Source organism: Barbus barbus, assembly GCF_936440315.1.
Source record: "Barbus barbus genome assembly, chromosome: 38".
Lineage (NCBI taxonomy): Eukaryota > Metazoa > Chordata > Actinopteri > Cypriniformes > Cyprinidae > Barbus > Barbus barbus.
The window spans coordinates 9144121-9164537 of record NC_136716.1 but is presented as its reverse complement, the minus strand read 5'-3'; the positions used below and the strand labels follow the sequence as shown (position 1 = coordinate 9164537).

At 41.9% G+C, this 20417-nt stretch overlaps 1 protein-coding gene across 3 annotated transcripts in view; it reads right to left on the bottom strand.

Moving 5' to 3' along the window:
• The window catches only part of LOC306857858 (ADP-ribosylhydrolase ARH1-like), a gene marked incomplete at its 5' end in the record, with an annotated part of 191497 nt that extends 176200 nt beyond the window's left edge, over positions 1-15297 (bottom strand). For 2 of the 3 annotated variants that reach the window (XM_079398092.1, XM_079398094.1), the window contains one exon: positions 15117-15297. In XM_079398092.1, coding sequence (XP_079254218.1) covers positions 15117-15124 — 8 coding nt within the window. The remainder of the gene's footprint in view (positions 1-15116) is intronic. The other variant, XM_079398095.1, reaches the window with a different exon arrangement.
• Between the last annotated feature and the right edge of the window lie 5120 nt (positions 15298-20417).

The following is a 20417-nucleotide window of genomic DNA, read 5'->3' as shown; positions in this document are numbered from 1 at the left end:
AGAGAGCGAGCATGATCGTCCAGCCAATAATACGATTTCTGCCTGGGTAATTTCAATTTCAAAGGTGCAATAACATCTAAAATATTACAGCAAGATGCATAGAAAAAAGATGTCAGTTCATCAGGCCCAGTGGAAGACTCAGCAGCATTCAAAATGGATTCATCAACAGCGTTAGTACGATAAATTTCACTAAACTGAGAAGGAGTAGAAGAATTTATACAACGAGAGTGATGGCCCAGATACTTCTTCACCACTACAGAGTTCTCGACATGGGCATTAAAAACAATTGGACAATGATCAGAGAAGGAGACGTCTTCTACGTTTACATTTTCAACAGTAACACCATTTGACAGAATAAGGTCCAGAGTGTGACCATGAATATGAGTTGCTCCATTTATATGTTGCGTAAAATCAAAAGATTACAACTTGTTACAAAATTCACTGACCAAGGGTCGACCTGGGCAGCACACATGTACATTGAAATCTCCCAATAATAACAGGTGATCATATGATGGCATAATGAGAGTTACAAATTCACAAAACTCTCGTATAAAAGCACTGTCAAAATTAGGTGGCCTATAAATAAGCGCACAGAACACTGCAGTGGAATCAGACTCCAACACAATAAACTGTAACTCAAACGATGAATAACTCCCAACACAAACGGGCCGTATATTAAGGGATTGTTTAAAAACCATGGCAATCCCACCACCCTTGCCAGTACATCTTGGTGTACTAATAAAACAACAGTCCGGCGGACAGAGTTCCTCAAAAACTGACGACTCACCAACAGAGGCCCAAGTCTCAGTCAGGAATAGGATATCCAAGTTTCGTCCGGTATAAAAGTCATTCAAAATAAAAGTCTTATTACACACGGACCTGGCATTGACTAGAACCATGTTAAAATGAGACAGTGATGCCAGTTTCCGATCCAATTGAACAGAATCCAGTTGACGAAGATTTAAACATTCCACTCCTCTCCGGCGAAGTCGTAAACACGGCAACGCGGAAATAGAGGAATCACCGAAAACCAGGTAGACTGGAAGATGAAAAGCATATCTATAATCCCAAGAGCGTCGCGCCAGATTATGCCCCTCCAAATTTATTGTATCCAGGGAAAACTTGGTCGAAGATTGTATGGTGGAAGCAATTGCCCGTCTAATTCTCACCCGAACACCGCCACGACAACCTCTCTTTCTGCGGCGTTTCCGTAAAGGAGGAACGCAGCAAGGTAGCCGGTGAACACACTCTGGCGCAGGTTGATTAAAAGAGGATTGAGAGCGGTAGTAGAGAGCAGGACAGCTTCCTAGGTAGCCAGCTTCCATACAACATTTGATGTTGAATAGGGCTTGACGATCGTAGGTTAGCACTGAGTCTACATGATACCAGTGCAAAACCACACAAAGTACAAACAGTACAGGTAGAAACTGAGACACACGAGAGAGACGGCATGCAGTGTGCACTGGCGCCATCTTGGAAATTATTGTGTTATCGATATTTTAAGGATATTACTGTACAGTTCTTTCAAAAATTAATTTATATAAAATCACATTTCAAAATAATTACTCCCATTTTTAACTCGATTTTCTTAATTTTGGTCCAGGCAAGAGGAAACGGAGCCTGCACCATCAGGAACATCTTGCGGTATTAAGAGAGATGCAGGTGGCAGACATTAAGCAGCAGGAGCTGAACCGTGACCAGAGGGAGCGCCACTTGCAGATGGCACTTGAAGAGGCCAGACAAGCGAGGGACCAGGAAGCGGCCTTGAGGGCAGAGGAACACTCTCAGACGACTGCTTTCAATCAAGCATTCCTCAATGTTATGGGTATGCTTGTCCAGGCAATGAGTGGCCGACGGGAATAGAACTCTCTTGCTGACTAATGCCATAGGCATTTGTGTTTTTGTGTTTGTTTTTTTCATAATGTTTGCACTACATGTCTGCACACTGGTAACAGTTTCTTCTGTTTACTTTAAAATTATTTTTTGTTGTATTTGTCTTTTGTATATCTGTTGTGCACTACATACATGTGTACATTGTTTAAAGTTTTCTGTTTACATTTTCACTCTTGCACAAGGTACACTTGCACACTGTTTAAAGTTTGCTCTTTGTTTTGTAGTTTAAACTTCCTTTATGCCTTATGTATATACTTTTTGCACTTGGTATATTTTTAGAGTGTTTTCTGTTTATATTTTTACCTTTGTATTTGTGTTTTGCTTCAATAAAAACAATCTGATCGAATATGTGTACCCCTAGACTATATTAAAGATTCATTATTGTATGAGCAGGTAATGTACCTCTTGCTAAGACAAATGATTAATGCCGCCATGATACAAACCAAAACAAATAAAAAAAAACAAGGGATACATTGTAAACTTTGAAATATTGTTTAAAAATGTATTGATAATTCACTTTACAGAACATGCTACATGAATAGTTAGCTATTCAAGTAACGCATCAGGCCTGCACGAACATCCCTGCCCTCCTCCTCTACAGCCTGTGGCACTGCCACCACAGTCTCTGCTGCTGGGGGTAAATCCCAAGCATTCTCAATGTAGACCTGCTGTTTTGCTGTCAGGTGTCCAATGTCAATGAATGGTTTTAAGAGCCAGTTCTGTAAGGGATAGGCAGAGTCTCCTAGGATGTAGTAGCCAGCAGTCACCCCACCTATGTTTCTGGTGTTAGCTGGTATGTGGTTTCCACGGCTTGCCAACTCCCACAGTGCTGACAGTCTCAAAACCCGAGCATCATGCAGGCTTCCAGGCAGTCCTGCAAAAACATTCCAGAAAAGTCCCTTTCCATCCACAATACCTTGAAGGATGATGGAGTGCCAGCCTTTATGGTTGAAATAGTCACAGTGATATTCCTCTGGTGCTATGATGGGGATGTGTGATCCATCAATAGCACCAATACAGTGTGGGAGCCCCCACCTGTTCTCAAAGTAGGCAGCCATTTCTTGAAACTTTTCCTGATCTGGATAACGAATTAGCTCTGGTACCAACAGGGTTTCTGCTGTTGCACAAAACTCCTGAACACACCAACACACAGTTGTTATGCTTACACCAAAAAGATGTCCAACACTTCTGTACTCAGCACCGGTTGCAAACTTCCACAGTGTGATGGCTATTCTTTTCTTTAGAGGTACACACACGCGGAAGTTTGTGTCTCGTCTCTCCATCGCTGGACGCAGTTTGTTGCATAAGTGGATGACTGTTTCTTCGGACATTCTGAAGTTCTCCAGCCACTGAGTGTTTGTAAAACCGGGAACAATTACATCCCACCACTCTGAAGCACAGTTAAATGTCCAAACAGATGGTCTGTTGCGGCGACTTTATTGCGAAATGTGGAAGATCTACAGAATACGAAGCCGAACTGAGCCGTGACGAGCCGAGTCGTACCACGCAGTGGAAAAGCGCCATTATTTGCCCTATCCTTGGAACCCTTAGCTCAAGCGGTCCGACAATTTGAAACTATTTCTCCCATAAATATATGGAATACTCATCATCATATTTCTTTGTTTGCTGATGATATCTTATTGTTTTTGGAGAAGCTGTCACATTCTATTCCTCATGTGTTGAATTTATTTGACCATTTTGGATCTCTCTCTAGGTTTAAAATTAATTGGAGTAAGTCATGTTTACTTGTTATTGTTTATCCGTATAAATTGCAGCATCTTGTTTTTTCGGGAGTTCCACTTAAGCAGTGTAAATCTCGGTTTGGTCCCATTGTAACCCATCTCCTCTCCACATGGAGGGATGTTGAAAGACGTTCACAACTAGTTACAAAATGGCATAGGCATTCGCCTATTTTCCACAATAATAACCTTTTGTCAGGCAGTACTCCATTTCATTGTCCGCAATAGACTCATAATAGAGTAAACACTCTGGGAGATATCTATGATGATAGTGGTTTAAAATCCTTCCAGAATCTTAAAACTCAATATAATCTGCCAGGCACCTCCTTTTTTATGTATTTGTGCATTAGATCGGCCCTACGGGCATATGGGGTGCCTTGGAACTCTCAACTGCCTGTTCACCCTTTGCGCAAACTAATCCTTCCTTCTGAGCAATCTCCTTCCTCTGCTTCAGTCATCTATCTCTTTCTTCTTGAGCATTCATACAAACCTTTATCTATTACAACTGTTTGGGCTAAGGCTCTTAATGAGGATGTGTATGTTTTATTTTCCGATCAGGTATGGGTTATGTCTAAATTGTCTACTAAAAACCCTCATCACCAATGATTAATTGAAAATTGCTGCATAGGGTTTACTTGACTCCAATGAAACGTTTTTATATTAATCTGTCGTCTTCTCCTAAGTGTAATTTCTGTTCCCAAGGAGTTTTAGGCACGTTTTTGAATTTTTTTTTAGAGTGCCCCTCTCTCTCACCTTTTTTGGACTCAGCTCTCAAAGGACCTATCATATTTGTTGGGTACTGAGATATGTTTGACTCTGCGCCATTTTTTTATGAATTACTTTTGGGACTTCACCTTGTCCGTCCAACAAAGATCTTTACTGTTAGCTGCTCTCACAGCAACAAAAAATTGCTTGTCAACCATTGGAATCCTCCTCACAATGGACAGATGAACCTGGACTGTGTATTTGTTGGACATTATTTACATTTACCTTTATGCATTTAGCAGACGCTTTTATCAAAAGCGACTTACAGTGCATTCAGGCTATACATTTTTTATCAATATGTGTGTTCCCTGGGAATTGAATCAATGACCTTTTGTGCTGTTAACGCAATGCTCTACCACTGAGCCACAGGAACTACAATAATGTACAACTACATTATTTCAATGGAACTCTCTACTTCTTGTATACATGGATCTAACGTGAAAACTGTAAATTCATGGCATTCAGCTTTTAATGTTGTGTCTTCTTTTCTAAAATCTTTGTAAAAATTATTATATTGTTATTTGTTTATCTATTAATATGTGTTTATTATTATTACAGATGTACAGGAAAGACTGTATCTCGCTTTAATTTCATACGGATTATATAAATACAGAATATTTGTTTTCGATTTAAATTCGTTAATTTAAAAGTAGACACTTCAAGCTTTCTATAGACATATTTCTCATGTCTCTGTATCAAGTATTCGCTGAGTTTGTGAAGCGTAGAAAGTTGCTCAGGAGACCTAGACAGCAGAAAGCGCATCCTGTTTGTTTCAGAGGGTTAAAGACGCTGCATTAAATTTTATCTTTAAACTGTACATTTAGATTTCAAATTCAATATTGAGTTTAGAACTGTTGAAATTAGATTCAAGATACAAATTCAAGATTTTTATTCGTCTCATACACAATTATACAGAGTATAACCAGCAGTGAAATGTAAGTCAGGTCCGCTCCAAGGACAGTGCAATTATATAGTATACAAATATTAAGAAAAAGAAAAGTAGAAAAAATAAAAGAATAAAATAAATTATAAAAAATATAAATATAAATGTGCAGGTCAGTATGTTATTGACTTAAATAGTAATATTAGAGGAATGTGCAAAGGAATGTGCAAAAAAGTTGTACAGGGTATTTAAATAGCAGCAATATGAGGTAGAGAAAAATTATGAATAGCTTATTGATATAGTGATATTTACATGGAGTCAACTGATGTTGACACAGAGTTAGAGTTTAGGAGCCTGATGGCCTGGGGAAAGAAGCTCCTCCTAAGTCTCTCAGTTTTTGCCATCAGGCTATGGAAGCGCTTGCCAGATGGAAGCAAAGTGAATAGTCGGTTACCAGGGTGATTTGAGTCCTTGATGATATTGACAGCTCTATTTTTGCAGCGTTTGAGGTAGATGTCCTGCAGAGAGGGGAGAGCAGACCCTGAGATGCGCTCAGCAAAGCGCACAACTCTCTGTAGTGCTTTTCCATACCACACTGAGATGCACTGAGTCAATACACTTTCTATGGTCCCTGAATAGAAAGTTTTCAGGATTGCTGGTGAGACCCTGAATTTCCTCAGCTGTCGCAGGTGGTACAGTCTTTACCTGGCTTTCTTAATCTGTGTTTGGATGCGTGTAGTCCAAGTCAGGTTCTCGGAGATGTTTACACCGAGATACTTGAAGCTACACACCCTCTCCACAGGGGTCCCACTGATCATAAGAGTAGTTTCACGAGTTCACACTTACATATATTTAGCACAAGTTACGTAATGCGTATTTGGCGAGTATGGTAATACGTAGGTGGCGTGCTGTCCTGGGGAAGGGCTCTGAGCTCGGGAATGGCCCGAACCCAGAGTATCCCCCCGTGGTATGGTGAGAACTTAGTGATATTGGTGGAGAAGGGGTGGTGGAGGGATGCTGATAGACCGTCAAATGAGTGGAGGTATGTCAGCTGTATTTATGTCCGTGAGTTGATTGACTTGATTACGTACCACTTGAGTTTAATTAGGCTAAGTATCTGACGTGCTCCTCCCAAACTTTGTTAATAAAATATCATGTAGGGCCGCTGCTGTCTCTTCCTAAAGTCCATGATCAGCTCTTTAGCTTTGCTCACATTCAGAAAGAGACAGTTGTCCTGGCACCATGATGTGTGTCTCTCTACCTCATCCAAGTATGCGGTCTCATCATTGTTGGAGATGAGGCCCAGAACCACAGTATCATCAGCGAATTTGATAATAGATGTGGAGCTGTGAGAGGACACGCAGTCATGCGTGTAGAGAGAGTAGAGCAGGGGACTCAGGACACAGCCCTGTGGGGCTCCTATGTTCAGGGTGATGGAGTTTGAGGTGAACTGGCCAACTTTCACCACTTGAGGTCTGCCGGTGAGGAAGTCTTGAATCCAGTCACAGAGTGAGGAGTTTAGGCCGAGGTCTGTGAGTTTAGATGCTAGCTTGATGGGGACTATAGTGTTGAAAGCAGAGCTATAGTCAATGAATAGCAGCCTTACATAATTCCCATTGTTGCTGTCCATGTGTGTGAGGGAAAAGTGGAGGACGTGAGAGATGGCATCGTCAGTAGATCTATTTGGGCGATAGGCAAACTGAAGAGGGTCCAAAGTATCAGGGATGGAGGAGCAAATGTGGATCTTTACAAGTCTTTCAAAAACCTTCATGACTATAGATGTGAGGGGAACTGGGCGATAGTCATTCAGGCAAGAGGGTTTATTGCTCTTTGGCACAGGGATAATGACGGATTTTTTAAATGAGGTGGGAACCACGGAGGTAGCAAGGGACTCATTAAAGATGGAAGTGAACAGACCAGCGAGCTGATTAGCGCAGGACCTCAGAACATGGCCGGTTATCCCATCAGGTCCGGCTGCTTTCCTGACGTTCACTTCCTTTAGCGCCCTCCGAACCTCATCCTCCAACACGGTGATTACAGGATCATCGCTACTCTGTCTGCTGCTACCTGACGCGCTGGTCGGCAGAGTCACGCCGCCGCCGTTGCAATCGAAGCGGCCGTAGAAGATGTTTAACTCGTCGGCCAGCAACGGATCTGCTCTCACCTCAGCGGAGGATTTGTTTCCGAAGGCACAGATGGTCCTCAGTCCCTGCCACATCCGTCGAGAGTCATTGAGCTGGAAATGAGACTCAATTCTCTCTCTGTATCGGTGTTTGACGGCTCTTACTGCGCGTTGGAGAGCATAGCACGATGCTTTGTACTCGCTCATATTCCCGGTCAGAAGAGCCTCATTGTAAGTGGCAGTGCGTGTGTTAACCGCAGCATGGATTGTTCTGTCCACCCACGGTTTCTGACTGGAGAATGTCCTTATAGCTATTGTTTTTGTAGCTTGCTCGGTAAGCGTGTTTATAAAGCTTAATGCTACATCCGTGAACTCGCTGACGTCAGAAGAACTCGGCCGGAACATGTCCCAGTCGACGTCATCAAGAGCCGACTGTAGCATAGCCTCTGAGTGGGAGAACCAGCGGGTCACTACTATCTGCACCGGGGGATCCTGAACGAGCCTTTGTTTATATTCCGGTGTGAGGAAAATGGCGGCATGGTCCGATTTGCCAAAAGCCGGTAGTGAGCGGGCTTTGTAGGCATTCTTAAACTGAGTGTAGCAATGATCCAGTGTATTTGGTCCTCTAGTTGGACAGGATACATGTTGATGAAAGTTCGGCATGACCTGCCTGAGGTTGGCTTTGTTAAAGTCTCCCGTGATGATAAGGGCAGCGTCAGGATGTTTGTTAATGTAGCCGATGAGCACATCGTGAAGCTTAGACAAAGCCAAGCCGGTGTCTGCCTGTGGTGGAATGTACACAGCAGTAACAATGATCGATGAAAACTCCTGGGGCAGATAAAATGGGCGGCAAGTAATGGAAAGATGTTCCAGATGAGGCGAGCAGGAGCGCGACAGAATGGAGATATTCCTGGGATCACACCATTTCTTGTTAATCATGAAACACACTCCTCCGCCCCTTGATTTACTGGCCTCTGTTGTTCTGTCCATCCGTAAAACAGAGAAGTTATCACTTGGCATTACAGCAGTGTCCGGGACCGAGGACGAAAGCCATGTTTCGGACAAACAAAGGATATTACAGTCCCTTATGTCCCGTTGGAAACTAATCCTGGCTCTAAGATTGTCCATCTTATTCTCCAAGGATTGGACATTTGCGAGCAGAATGCTCGGAAGAGGAGGACTGTGAGCCCTTTTCCTGAGTCTGTCTCGAATCCCAGCGCGTTTCCCGTGGTGTTTCTTGATCCGTTGCCTCGGGGGGTTATTGTTTATCTCCGCGTTCACAAGAATCTCCAGAGGCCACGATGGATTCGTGGATAGAGTGTCCTGGAACAGGTTAGTGTAGCGGTTTCCAATGTCCAAAAGTGTTTCTATGTTATAGGTGATCAGTGCCGACGTGAAATGTGTAAAAAGAGAAAGTAAATGTAAGCAAAAAGAGTAAATTAAAGCAAAATCTGAGCGGAGTGATCTTGAGAGCATTATTTACAGTATGTAACGCAAGTACTTTAACTGTAACTCTAATTAAATTACCTAAAAATGAACAGTAATCCCTTAATTTACTTTTTCAGTGGAAAAGTAATATAATTACAGTAAATTGTTACACAAAACACTGGTGGTCCGGGACCCCCCCCCCGGCCCCCCTCAATCCGAACATTGAAAAATGTTTACCATTACCTTTTGTAAAGTACTGCAGATTTTCCGACCCGTTATCTAGGCCTGTTGTTTCTCTTTCTTCGTTAAAAATATGTAGGCTAATACAGATCTCTTCCATTAACATTTACAAACATGTATTAACAAACGCATTTATAAAGAATTTAAACGTAGCTATTATCACAGGAGATTATCAGTGCTATTTTCTGAGAGATAAAGCTTTTACCTTTTATCTTACAGTTGCTCCAAAGGTTAAGGAGACACATTACAGAATTATGTTTAGGATTTACCCTGTTAGTGATGTTACACGGAAAAGATTTCATTTTTAAGTGGACCCATTGTTATTCTTTTCCTGAAACACTTGATCTCCTATTCTTTTACTGAGAGGTTACTTCTAAATTCTGCTGTAATACTCATAGTTGGTTATCAGTAAAAATGGAAACTATTGCTCCATTTTTTTTTGCAAGATATTGTAACATCTGCTTATGATCCTTGATGGTCATTGGGACTTCATGTCCTAAGAGACCCCTTTAGCCTTTTGACATTTGCATATAATTCACAGCCTGGCCCCACATTCTACCTTTATATGGGTGCTAAATTGCCAGTGGTAAATTCCAGATAAAACTTATCCCACACCCAAAAGGTTTGTTCTTCTCTTTAGCTTCGATGCCCTGGAGACACACATCACCGTGGAAACCTCGGAACTCCCCTTTTGGGGAAAGTCCGAGCTTCTGGCAGTTTTGAGTTCAGTAACTTTGGCGATTTAACTTCGGACCAATCAACCCATGGCTGGAATGACGAAGCTTTCACTCCTAAAGGAATTCATCAAGAATCTATGCATTATACATGCAGCAGGACACTTTACTCAGCATCAACAAACCAGTGCAAGTAACCGCTTGTTAACTATTTAGATGCGCTTCTAGGCTTCGACCCCTTTTGATTAAGGTGATGTAATTCTTTGATGGTTCTAACAGGTTGTGTTTAGCTGATGTGCAAATCCTGCCATTATGCTCTCTCTTGCGCGCGAGTGCGCTCTCTCGTTCTCGTTCTCGTTCTCGTTCTCTCTCTCTCTCTCTCTCTCTCTCTCTCTCTCTCTCTCTCTCTCTCTCTCTCTCTCTCTCTCTCTCTCTCTCTCTCTCTCTCTCTCTCTCTCTCTCTCTCTCTCTCTCTCCATGCCTTCCTTCCGTTGGCATCTATGTTTAATGTGTGTATGTTTGTGTTTAGTTCAACGTTACATGTTCCCCTGTAGTGTAGTTTAATAAACATCCATATGTATTCACAATTGGTTGTCTGCGGCTCACAGAAGGTCACATCAACGTTCCGGTTTTGCTACATGCTAATGAGCGATGTATTAGTGAGGAAATTAATTTTTCATGGCCAGAGAAATAATTTTCCTTAAAGTCAATAGACGATTAAAACTGTCCGTACTGCGGACAAATTCAAATAATTTTATTGTACTATTAATGCTACAGTTAATTCCTGAAGATGAATATATAATTGATAACAACCTGTTATGATTAATTATGTTCATCTCACTTTGAGCTAATTTGCTACAGTATCTTCTTCTTTAAGTGTGATTTAAATTCTCTTTTTTTGAATGTTGTCAACTTTGTTTTATTGTTGGGTGAATATATTATTATTTGATGTCTTTTTGTACAATGGCATACGTACATTTTAATATCCTTTGTATAAATTAGTATTTACCATTTGGAATAAAAAGCTATACATAAGAAAGGTAAAAAGCTAATACCTAATTAAACATAATTGAGGATAAGTGAAAACAATAATAGAGAATGAATAGGAATAATAAAGCATGAATAGGTGTATGGAAAGTGCTGGAAACCCTTGTAGCAGACGCAGATGTCACGTTCAGGCAGATGAACTGTAATGTGGCAGACGCAGACGTGGACAGTGGAAAACGACAGTGGAAGACGTAGTTCAGTGAGAGGAGTGCATGTAACAACGTCATATTAAAGACCACGTCTGTACGCCATACGCAGCGGGTATATAAACAGTCGAAATGTGAAATTAAAACCGCCAGTAGGTGGCAGCAAGTGACTGTTAATGAGAGAGTCGTTGAGATTCAACGATTCATTCAAACGGCTGATTCATTCAATAAGTAAACACCGTCCATTGCTCAGAGACACAAAAGAGTGCTGTGATCTTTGTTTGGAACTATTTTCGTTGGCAAAATTGAGCAAAAACAAGCAATAGTCCATTATGTCTAAAATGTAAGTCACTTATTGCTGTACTGAACTTGTATAAAATGATTATTAAATGTGTTATGATGATATCTGCAGAAAAACGGTACTCTTGTGTGATATAGATTAAGTTAACTATATTAAATTACATAAATATAAAAAGCTTACAGAAGTATTTTTTGCCGTCTACAATTTAGAATGCCTGGAATTTTGAGTTTTAATAGACTATAATAAATCAATGTGCGTGCACTCTGTGTGTGATTTGGTGATATAGCCTACTTGATAATGTCAGATCACACATCATTACAACAACACTTACCATACTATCGCAGACAATGCTGTATATCATACACCCCAGCCTCGACTTGAATGGAAAATTAATCTTCCGCGGTTGTGCACACACTTGTTTGCACATGAGCGAAGGTGTTTTTAGGAGTCTAACTTGCAAGCGCCAGACCACTGATTTGTCAAACCTGCTTTCCTGCAGGCCGTGTTCTTCTGACTTCTGATTATTCTGTAGTAAGTAACGAATATGCTTCATGGCAATGTATCGGAGTAAAAGTATACATTTTTATTAGGAAATGTAGTGAATTATTACTACTTAGTTACATTACACCACTGGTTACTTCCTATGAATGAACAGGCTTATAGAACAATTCGTTCAGGAATCGAACATCGCTACAGTGATCTACATTTGTGTCAGAGTCTTTCGACCGTGGAATTGCTGTTTTGTTCTGGAGCAATGGTGAGTGATTTCTTTATTTGCTATTCACATACGCTGATATGATATTATAATGCCAATATGCACTGTGGCCTGGCCCCATGTTAGTAAATTAGCCAGGTTCATGTGTTAGCCAGATACATGTGAACCAGCCATCTTGCCAGGAACACACTACGACTATAAGACTGATTATGAATGTAATTTGATACTTACAACTGATCACACCCATATGCGTCAGAGCCAGTTACGTTTACAGTTTACAGTCATCATTTAAAATCATAGGTGTGTTCAGCTCAGTCTTACAATGTTTCAGCTAGTCTTTAAGTGTGTCCCTGGCTTTAGTGCACTATTTATGATTTGTTATACTTCCCAAATCAGATCATTACTAGACTATATTACTAACTCGGGATCATATTTCAATGACTTTACAAGCATGTTTTGTGGAAGCATGGATGCATGATTTGTTTCATATTTTGTTTAACTAATAGTTATTTTCACCTGTTAGGTTGTTAGCAACTGATTGCAATGACATATTGTTCTCTGTGTTTCAGGATATGTCAAGACTTTCCAAGGGGACAAAGAAATCGAAGTTAAGAATCAAAAAGGAGTCACCAAAACAACACCAGAAGCAGAATATCTGTCGAATTGAAATGTTTCTGTCAAATGCCAACACCAAACTGAAAATAAATATCAAAATAAACAAGGAAACTGAATTGTAGAAATACTTTGAAGGAAATAAAAGATGAAATTCTACATGTTTGTGATATTACTGACCAGTTTTAGAGAACTTTTAGATAACAGTTAACCAGTGTTGGGTGTAACGCGTTACTGTAATTAAATTGCTTATCCACTGAAAAAGTAAAGTAAGGGATTATTGTTCATTTTTAGGTAATTTAATTATAGTTACTTATAAAGTAATATTGCGTTACATACTGTAAATAATTTCAACAGTTCTAAAATCAATATTGAATTTGAAATCTAAATTTACAGTTTAAAGATAAAATTGAAAGCAGCGTCTTTAACCCTCTGCGCGTCGGCGTGTTCACTTTCAGTTTTTCCTGATTCACAGATAAACCTTAAATACTCAGTGAATACTTGACACAGATACATGAGAAAACGAATATTCTCTGATTATATAATCCATATGAAAGAGAGGTACAGTCTTTCCCGATTACATCATGATTTGACGGAACAAGATGTTTTTATACCAGGGGCTGAGCCTATGCCAAGGGCGTGGTGAGCTCATGCAGGGGCGTGGTTAGTAAGTGCCATCATACTTCACAAGGGTATGCAACGTCCAATAGGAAAATTCAACTGCTGTAGCCACCGTTTAACCTGAAGAGGCCAGCACTCAGACATTTTTACACCATATATTGCAGAATTAAAACACTTTATAACCAAATGTCAAAACATTTACTCGAATCAATGCACAGCACTAATAAAGACACAGTCTTACAGATCATTAACTCAAAAAAGTTGTTTTAGGGTTTAGTTACCCTTTAAGCTTTTTTGTTATTCAGATATTTTGCAGAGTATTTCTACTTGTTAACCAAAGGTGGTTAAATTTTATAAAAATGTTTAAGTATTACAGTTGTTTTAAAGCTAAAAGGCTAAACTATTCTATGTTTGACTCAAATTGAAAGAATAAAGAGTTTAATTTATGTTGGTTTATAGGAATTTAAAGATGTAGCCTAATTAGCGATTTGAATAATTAAGTAACTTATTGAGTAACTAAATTACTTTTCAGACAGAGTAATTAGTAAAGTAATTTAAATACAATATTGATGATGTAATTAGTAATAGTAATTAATCACTTTTTGAAAGTAACTTACCCAACACTGCGGTTAACACAGTAAACTAACATAATGAGTTTAACACAATGATATGACAGTCATCATATCTCACATGGTGAGCTCACATTATGAGCGCACAGTGAGTGTGCAGTGACCTCAATGACCACAGTATGAACACACAGTGAGTGTGCTGTGACCTCACATTGTGACCACAGTATGAGCGCACAGTGAATGTGCTGTGACCTCACAATGACCACAGTATGAGCGCACAGTGAGTGTGCTGTGACCTCACAATGACCACAGTATGAGTGCACAGTAAGTGTGCAGTGACCTCACAAAGACCACATTATGAGTGCACAGTAAGTGTGCTGTGACCTCAAAATGACCATAGTATGAGCGCATAGTGAGTGTGCAGTGACCTCATATTTTGACCATAGTTTGAGCGCACACTGAGTGTGCTGTGTGGTTACATTTTCAGCTCACTGTGACCCACACATTGTGACCACATCATGAGAATCATGTGAGCTCATGGTGACATCATTGTGAGATCAAATTGTTCACCGGGGTGTGACAGATTCTTTCAAGTGGAACGGTAAGTACTTGGATGAATATTATTTTATAATTTTACATGTAATGTTTATAAATGGCAGGTCAACGGTTTTAGCTATTGCTGGCCTCGACATAAAGCAAGATAATTTACAGTCAGCGGGGCTACATTTGGCTGTCCCCACTCATAATGGGTAAAACAGATTTTCATCTTGTATTACAGACCATTTATTTTCAGCTTTGCAGACAGCTTAGTTAAACATGGACAACACATCTTTAACTTATCCTGGACTTAAGATTTTAGATAGAACGAAGATACAAATATACAAAAATGTCTTCAAAATGTTTACCATAATGCCTCATATGGGGCCTATTAATTATATAAATAAATGTAGTCAATGAGTTAATTGTGAACATTTTTTTCTATTTTGTTAATTCAGTTTATTTATATTTTTTAAATAAATAATTTTCTGTATTTTTTAAACATGTATTTGTATTTCTTTGTTTAAATTTCTATATTAAAATTCCAATAATGGCATATAGCCCACTCATTAAAACTATTGATTGTATTTTTGTATTTATTTATTTAGCTTTTCAAGGTCCCATAAGTCTGTTCCAACATGTTTAGATCTTCCAAAGGACTTTTCATGAGCCTGTTTACGCGATTATACAAGCGTCGTCTTGGGTTAGTCTTCGTCTTGACTACTCTTTTGTACGAGTGGTTATTGGTCTACTGCACTGCAACGTATTACGTTATTGTAGGTCCTCATATCAAAGTTTCATGAGAATGCAGGCATGTGACTCACCAGTCCATGTTTGACAATCACGCCAGCTTCAATAGCCCGTAATCAGAGGAGTTGCTGGAAACCGCCGCGGATTCAAACTTTTTACTTTCTACTCTTATTATATTTACTAGTTGTATTAATTCCGACAGGGCACGTACGCAGTGTTTGCTGCTCCTCTACTCGCTCAGCACGGGTTATCTGTAAAGTTCACTTCGCTTGGCGAAATGTAGCTATGGCAAGCCGTTTTAGCATTTAATACACCTGGCTCTACTAGTCGTAATGTAAGTAGAAGCCAAATCACAGATATCTATTCTGCGATTTTGACCTGTCATAATGAGCACTGAATCAACAGTTGTAAGAGTCATAATTTAAGAGTCATCCATCATTGAGTAATTGTAAGAGTCAGCTTTTAGGACACACTCAAAGAGCGAAAAACAGTGGCAGCTGTTGATTTAAAAGTATGCACATTTCTGTAAATTAAATTCATCTCCAATCCTTCTTTTATCGTTTCAGGTTTATCCATAGTTATTCGAATGCTAGAAAAAAAACTAAAAGTAAAAAACACCAAATAACGTTTACACAGTTAAGTTATGATACCTAATATTCAGAGGATGGAGAGATGGGGGGATTCCCACGGTATGTCTCTACCAGTGGGGATTTGTTTAAGATTGCAAGGGAAGCTCGGCTTCCCCTATAATGTCAAAAAATTAATGGTCAAATATGTACTATTGTGTTAACATTTTATTGATTAAAAATGCGTTAGAACAAGTTCATCTCGAAGACGAGTTCGTTCAGAATCAGCTACATATAGCAGGTGACTCGATTTCCTTCTCATATATTCCCGTAGCGTCACAATGTATTTCCCTGTTGAAGCCTAGCGTCCATTGACTTCAATGGGGCTGCTTTGAACAGTTTTTTTTCAGTGCTTCGAAACTAGACGGTCATTGGATAAATGCTGCGATTATGTCCCGCCCACGGGGCTGGACTCCGGGCTTCTGCGTGATGACTGGAGGGTCTGTCGAAAGACTGCATCTCCTTTTGATTGACAGCGATTGTGTACTATAAGAAGTCGCTGATGCTGAAGCTATTCGAGCTCAGTCCCATAGTGGATTGACAAACTGCTGCAACCTATTTCTTGGTATTTGCTTGGCGAAATTGCTGGCCAATTTTCATCATAACAGGAGAACGCTATGTGATTACTTGGTGTTCCATAACCAACCGGTGCGGGCTGTCTCGTTTTTCTTTATGAAGCGAAACAAACTAAAAATACTCCACGAGATTTGATCGCATAGATAAGAGCAAGGCATCATTTGAAACTGCAAAGGGTCTACTTTTGTGTATAGTCATAATAACAACAAAACAATGTGCTTTTAAAAAAATAGAGAAAATAAACAGGGTGCGTTCTCTGCAGGCTCTGTCTCTGTCACCTCTTCACAGACACGTAAATAAAACAACATGAATACAAAGTGATGTTTTATTAACAAATTTCGGGAGGAACACGCGCGGATAATTAACACGGCCAATTCACCATCAGCAATCACTCAGTCTATCCCATCAGCCGAGAGAGAACTTCTATAAATAGACCAAGCCATCTTACCTTCATTCTCTCTACAGTTTTCAGCATTCGGTTTTGCTCCTTTGCTATCATATCACAGACGCATCTTTTTCTGGAGAATGAAAAACCTGGACCGGAGATTTTCGTATCACATCGCAATCTGCAAGCTCTAGGCTCACTCCCCTTCCGTCAGTCACCATCGCCGAGCACCAGGCTTCATCGCAGCAGGTGCTCTGCTAGACCAGCCACACGCTCTCCACAATGCCGAGGTTTAACCTCGCCTCAACCGACATCCTCGTCTCATTCGGCCATTCCAATATATCCTCCGATCGGAGTCTGTATTTAAGCCCGAAGCAAACGCTGATTTATTCTGACGAATCATTCTCGCAGAGGGCAAACAAAGCGGATACGTGCGATCCGTTCGTTACACTGCAAATCAGCCAACCTCACTCCTAAATCCACTCCAGGCGCAAAGGCGGCCAAAAGATCGAGCAAAGCCACGATCTTGCCTCACTCTCCACCATCATCGTCCCGTACAAGACCCGGCTCTCCTAGAACATTGGGTCGCAGTGGCAGGCCTCAAACGAGCAAAACCTCACTCGGCTCTTCTTTTCTCCGCAGTTCTTCCGGCCGCGGCGCCGTACGTAGCCGGACCTCCAGCTCTCGTAGCAGTCAGCGCGAGGCTGCCTCCGGTAGCGGCGCAGGCCACGTTGCAAACAAACTTTTGTGTGAAGGCAAGTCTTTTGTTGCTAAAAAAATCGTCAAACAATGTGATAACATTATGGACGTGATGTCATTTCAGTAACCATGACGCAACTGCGCAGATCACGTAAGGAAATAATTCATTTTCTGTATTAATTTTCACCAGCACTTTACATGCATTTTAAATTGCACATTACTCCGATAGACGGATAAGGTGTAAAAGATTGTCTGAACTTAATTCTAAGGAAATCATTGTGCCTAAATGAACAATAACAGGTGCAAACTAACAGCTAAGGTGTATCATAAAGAACCATTCATGCCATTATTGAACAATGCAACCCACCTTGCATGTGTCGTGCATACGACTAGGCACCTCTCTTCAAGTCTCTACCAACCGATGTACGGCCTGCCTGGCCAGCTGCTCCAATACTTTCTTCTTTTCATGTGGTTAAGAGGAAAAACGTACTTTCATCATTTTAAAACTTTTTAAAAGTTGTTAAAAGCCGCCATATTTTCTCCTGCTACATCTAACCCCTCTTTCTTTTTCTCCAGCTCCCACAGCACACTCTAGCTTGAGTCCGCCTCCGCTAGCTGCGCAGGCTGCACAGGCTCTCCAGCTATTTTTCTCCGAATATCACAAGCCTCCACGGCCTACAGCTGCAGAAGCTGAAACGAGCACAAAGTTGCTCATGCTGGCAACACATGCCCTCACATCTCAGTCCTTTTCTCCCGTTACTCCAAATCCTTTTCCTTTTCAGTGGTCTCCAGCTCCCACAGCACACGCTAGCTTGAGTCTGCCTCCACAGGCCGCGCAGGCTTTTCAGGACGTCAAAAAAAAAAAAAAAAAAAAAAATTGACACGCTGTCAGAGGCTATCTGCTGGATCCTCTCCAACAATTACGAAATCCCATACCTCATCCACCTTTTAGACGATTTTTGTTCATCTCTCCTCCCGGCTCCATCCCAGCCGCACACCTCTCAACAGTCCAGGAAGTCTTTTCCAAACTCGGGATTCCGCTCGCCCAGGACAAAACCACGGGCCCAACCACTTCCATCGAATTTTTAGGCATCAAACTAGACTCGAAAAAATTCCAGGCTTCCCTGCCCAAAGAGAAAAATCGATAGAACGATCCTGGTCGCCTCCGCCCTCTTAGACAACCCAAACTGTTCCAAGCGCGAGCTGTTGTCTATCCTCGGTCACCTAAACTTCGCAATGCGCATCATCCCGCAAGGCCGCCCCTTCATTTCTCACCTACTATCCCTCGCGTCCTCCGTGCACGCGCTGGAGGATCACCTATCCCTATCCAGCTCGTGTTGCAACGAGCTCAGGCTATGGATAAACTTCCTCAAACAATGGAACGGCTTATCCTTCTTCTATAACAGCATGGTTTCCCACCCCGACGACATCCAACTATTTACGGATGCCGCCCCCTCCTGCGGTTTCGGGGGATTCTACAGAGGCCGCTGGTTTGCATCCACGTGGCCCCCCCAGCTGTCAGATTTACCGCAGTCCCTGTCATCCTCAGCATTGTTTGAGTTATATCCTCTTGTCGCCGCAGCGGTTCTATGGGGGAAAGAATGGTCCACCGCAAGCATCGTAGTGCATTGCGATAACGAAGCGGTCGTGCATTGCATAAATAAAGGCCGGTCTCATTCCCCTGCATTAATGCCCTTTCTAAGACGTCTCATCTGGATCTCGACATGCGGCTAGTTCATTCTAAATGCAAAACATGTCCCCGGGTCCAAAAATCAAATAGCTGACTCTCTCTCTCGGTTTGCTTTTCAGAAATTCAGGCTGCTGGTGCCAGATGCCGACAAACTCCCAACGCCAGTACCTCCATATTCAGAGCTGATATTCCCGTAAATCACCCTCTAAGAACCCTCCTAGATGCCTCCCTCAGTTCCATCCTCCATGCCGTCTGCCCCAGGACCCTCCAATCGTACTTAACTGCTTTGAATAGTTTCAAAAGTTTCCACCGCACCTACAACCTGCCTTTCCCCGATTTTTCCCTACTCACCATCACCTCGTTCATCTCCCATCTCAACATCACCAAAAACCTCCAGGCCAGCTCCATCAAAGGCTACCTCAGCGGAATCCATTTCTTCCACAAGCTCATGCTCGGCTCACCCTCCCCAGGAATAACCAGCCCGCAGACATCCATGCTCATTAAGGGCATCCAAAGAGCCCAACCCACCCGCCCAGACGCTAGACAGCCAATAACACTAGAAACCTTAACTAAATGCATTTCCACCCTCCGCAGAGGCTACCACTCCACGCACACCGCCCGCACGCTCGACGCCATGTTCATCTTGGCCTTCTTCGGTTTTCTCAGATGCTCAGAACTCACCATCACATCCAACTTCAATCCAAAAATCCATCCAACCCTTTCAGACCTATCAGCACCAGACACCGAAGCAATCTCCTATCTCATCAAGCAAAGCAAGACAGACCAAGCGAGAAGAGGCCACGTCATTTATATCTTCAATCTCCAGTCACCAATCCAACCATACCAAACCCTCTTAGCTTACCTACAGTACAGGAGCCCGCAGGCCAAACTCCCATCCGACCCGCTTTTCGTCGACGACTCAAATCGCCCTGCCACACGCTTCTGGTTCCAAAAACACCTCAAGTCCGTCCTACTACTATCCGGCATCCCAGCAGATCACTACTCCAGCCACTCCTTTCGCATAGGCGCAGCTACCACAGCCGCCCAAAAAGGCCTCTCCCAGCCTCAGATCCAGACACTCGGCCGTTGGACATCAGAGGCATTCAAGACCTACATTCGGTCAGAACGCTTCCTCATCAGAGAAGCGCAACAAACCCTCATCAGCTGATCCCCTTATCCACCCATAGCTGCTCACCTCCACTCCAAACCATCCCAGCAGCACCCCGCTCCCACAGGAGCCTTCGCGTATTCCCGCTCCGCCGCAGTAACCGCTCCCGCAGAAGCCTCCTTCCCTTTCCACATACCGCAGCAGTGGCCGCTTCCGCAGAAGCCACTTTCTGTCCCAAAATGCTGCAGCAGTGCCCCGCTCATCCGATACCACCGCAGCAGTGCCCGCTTC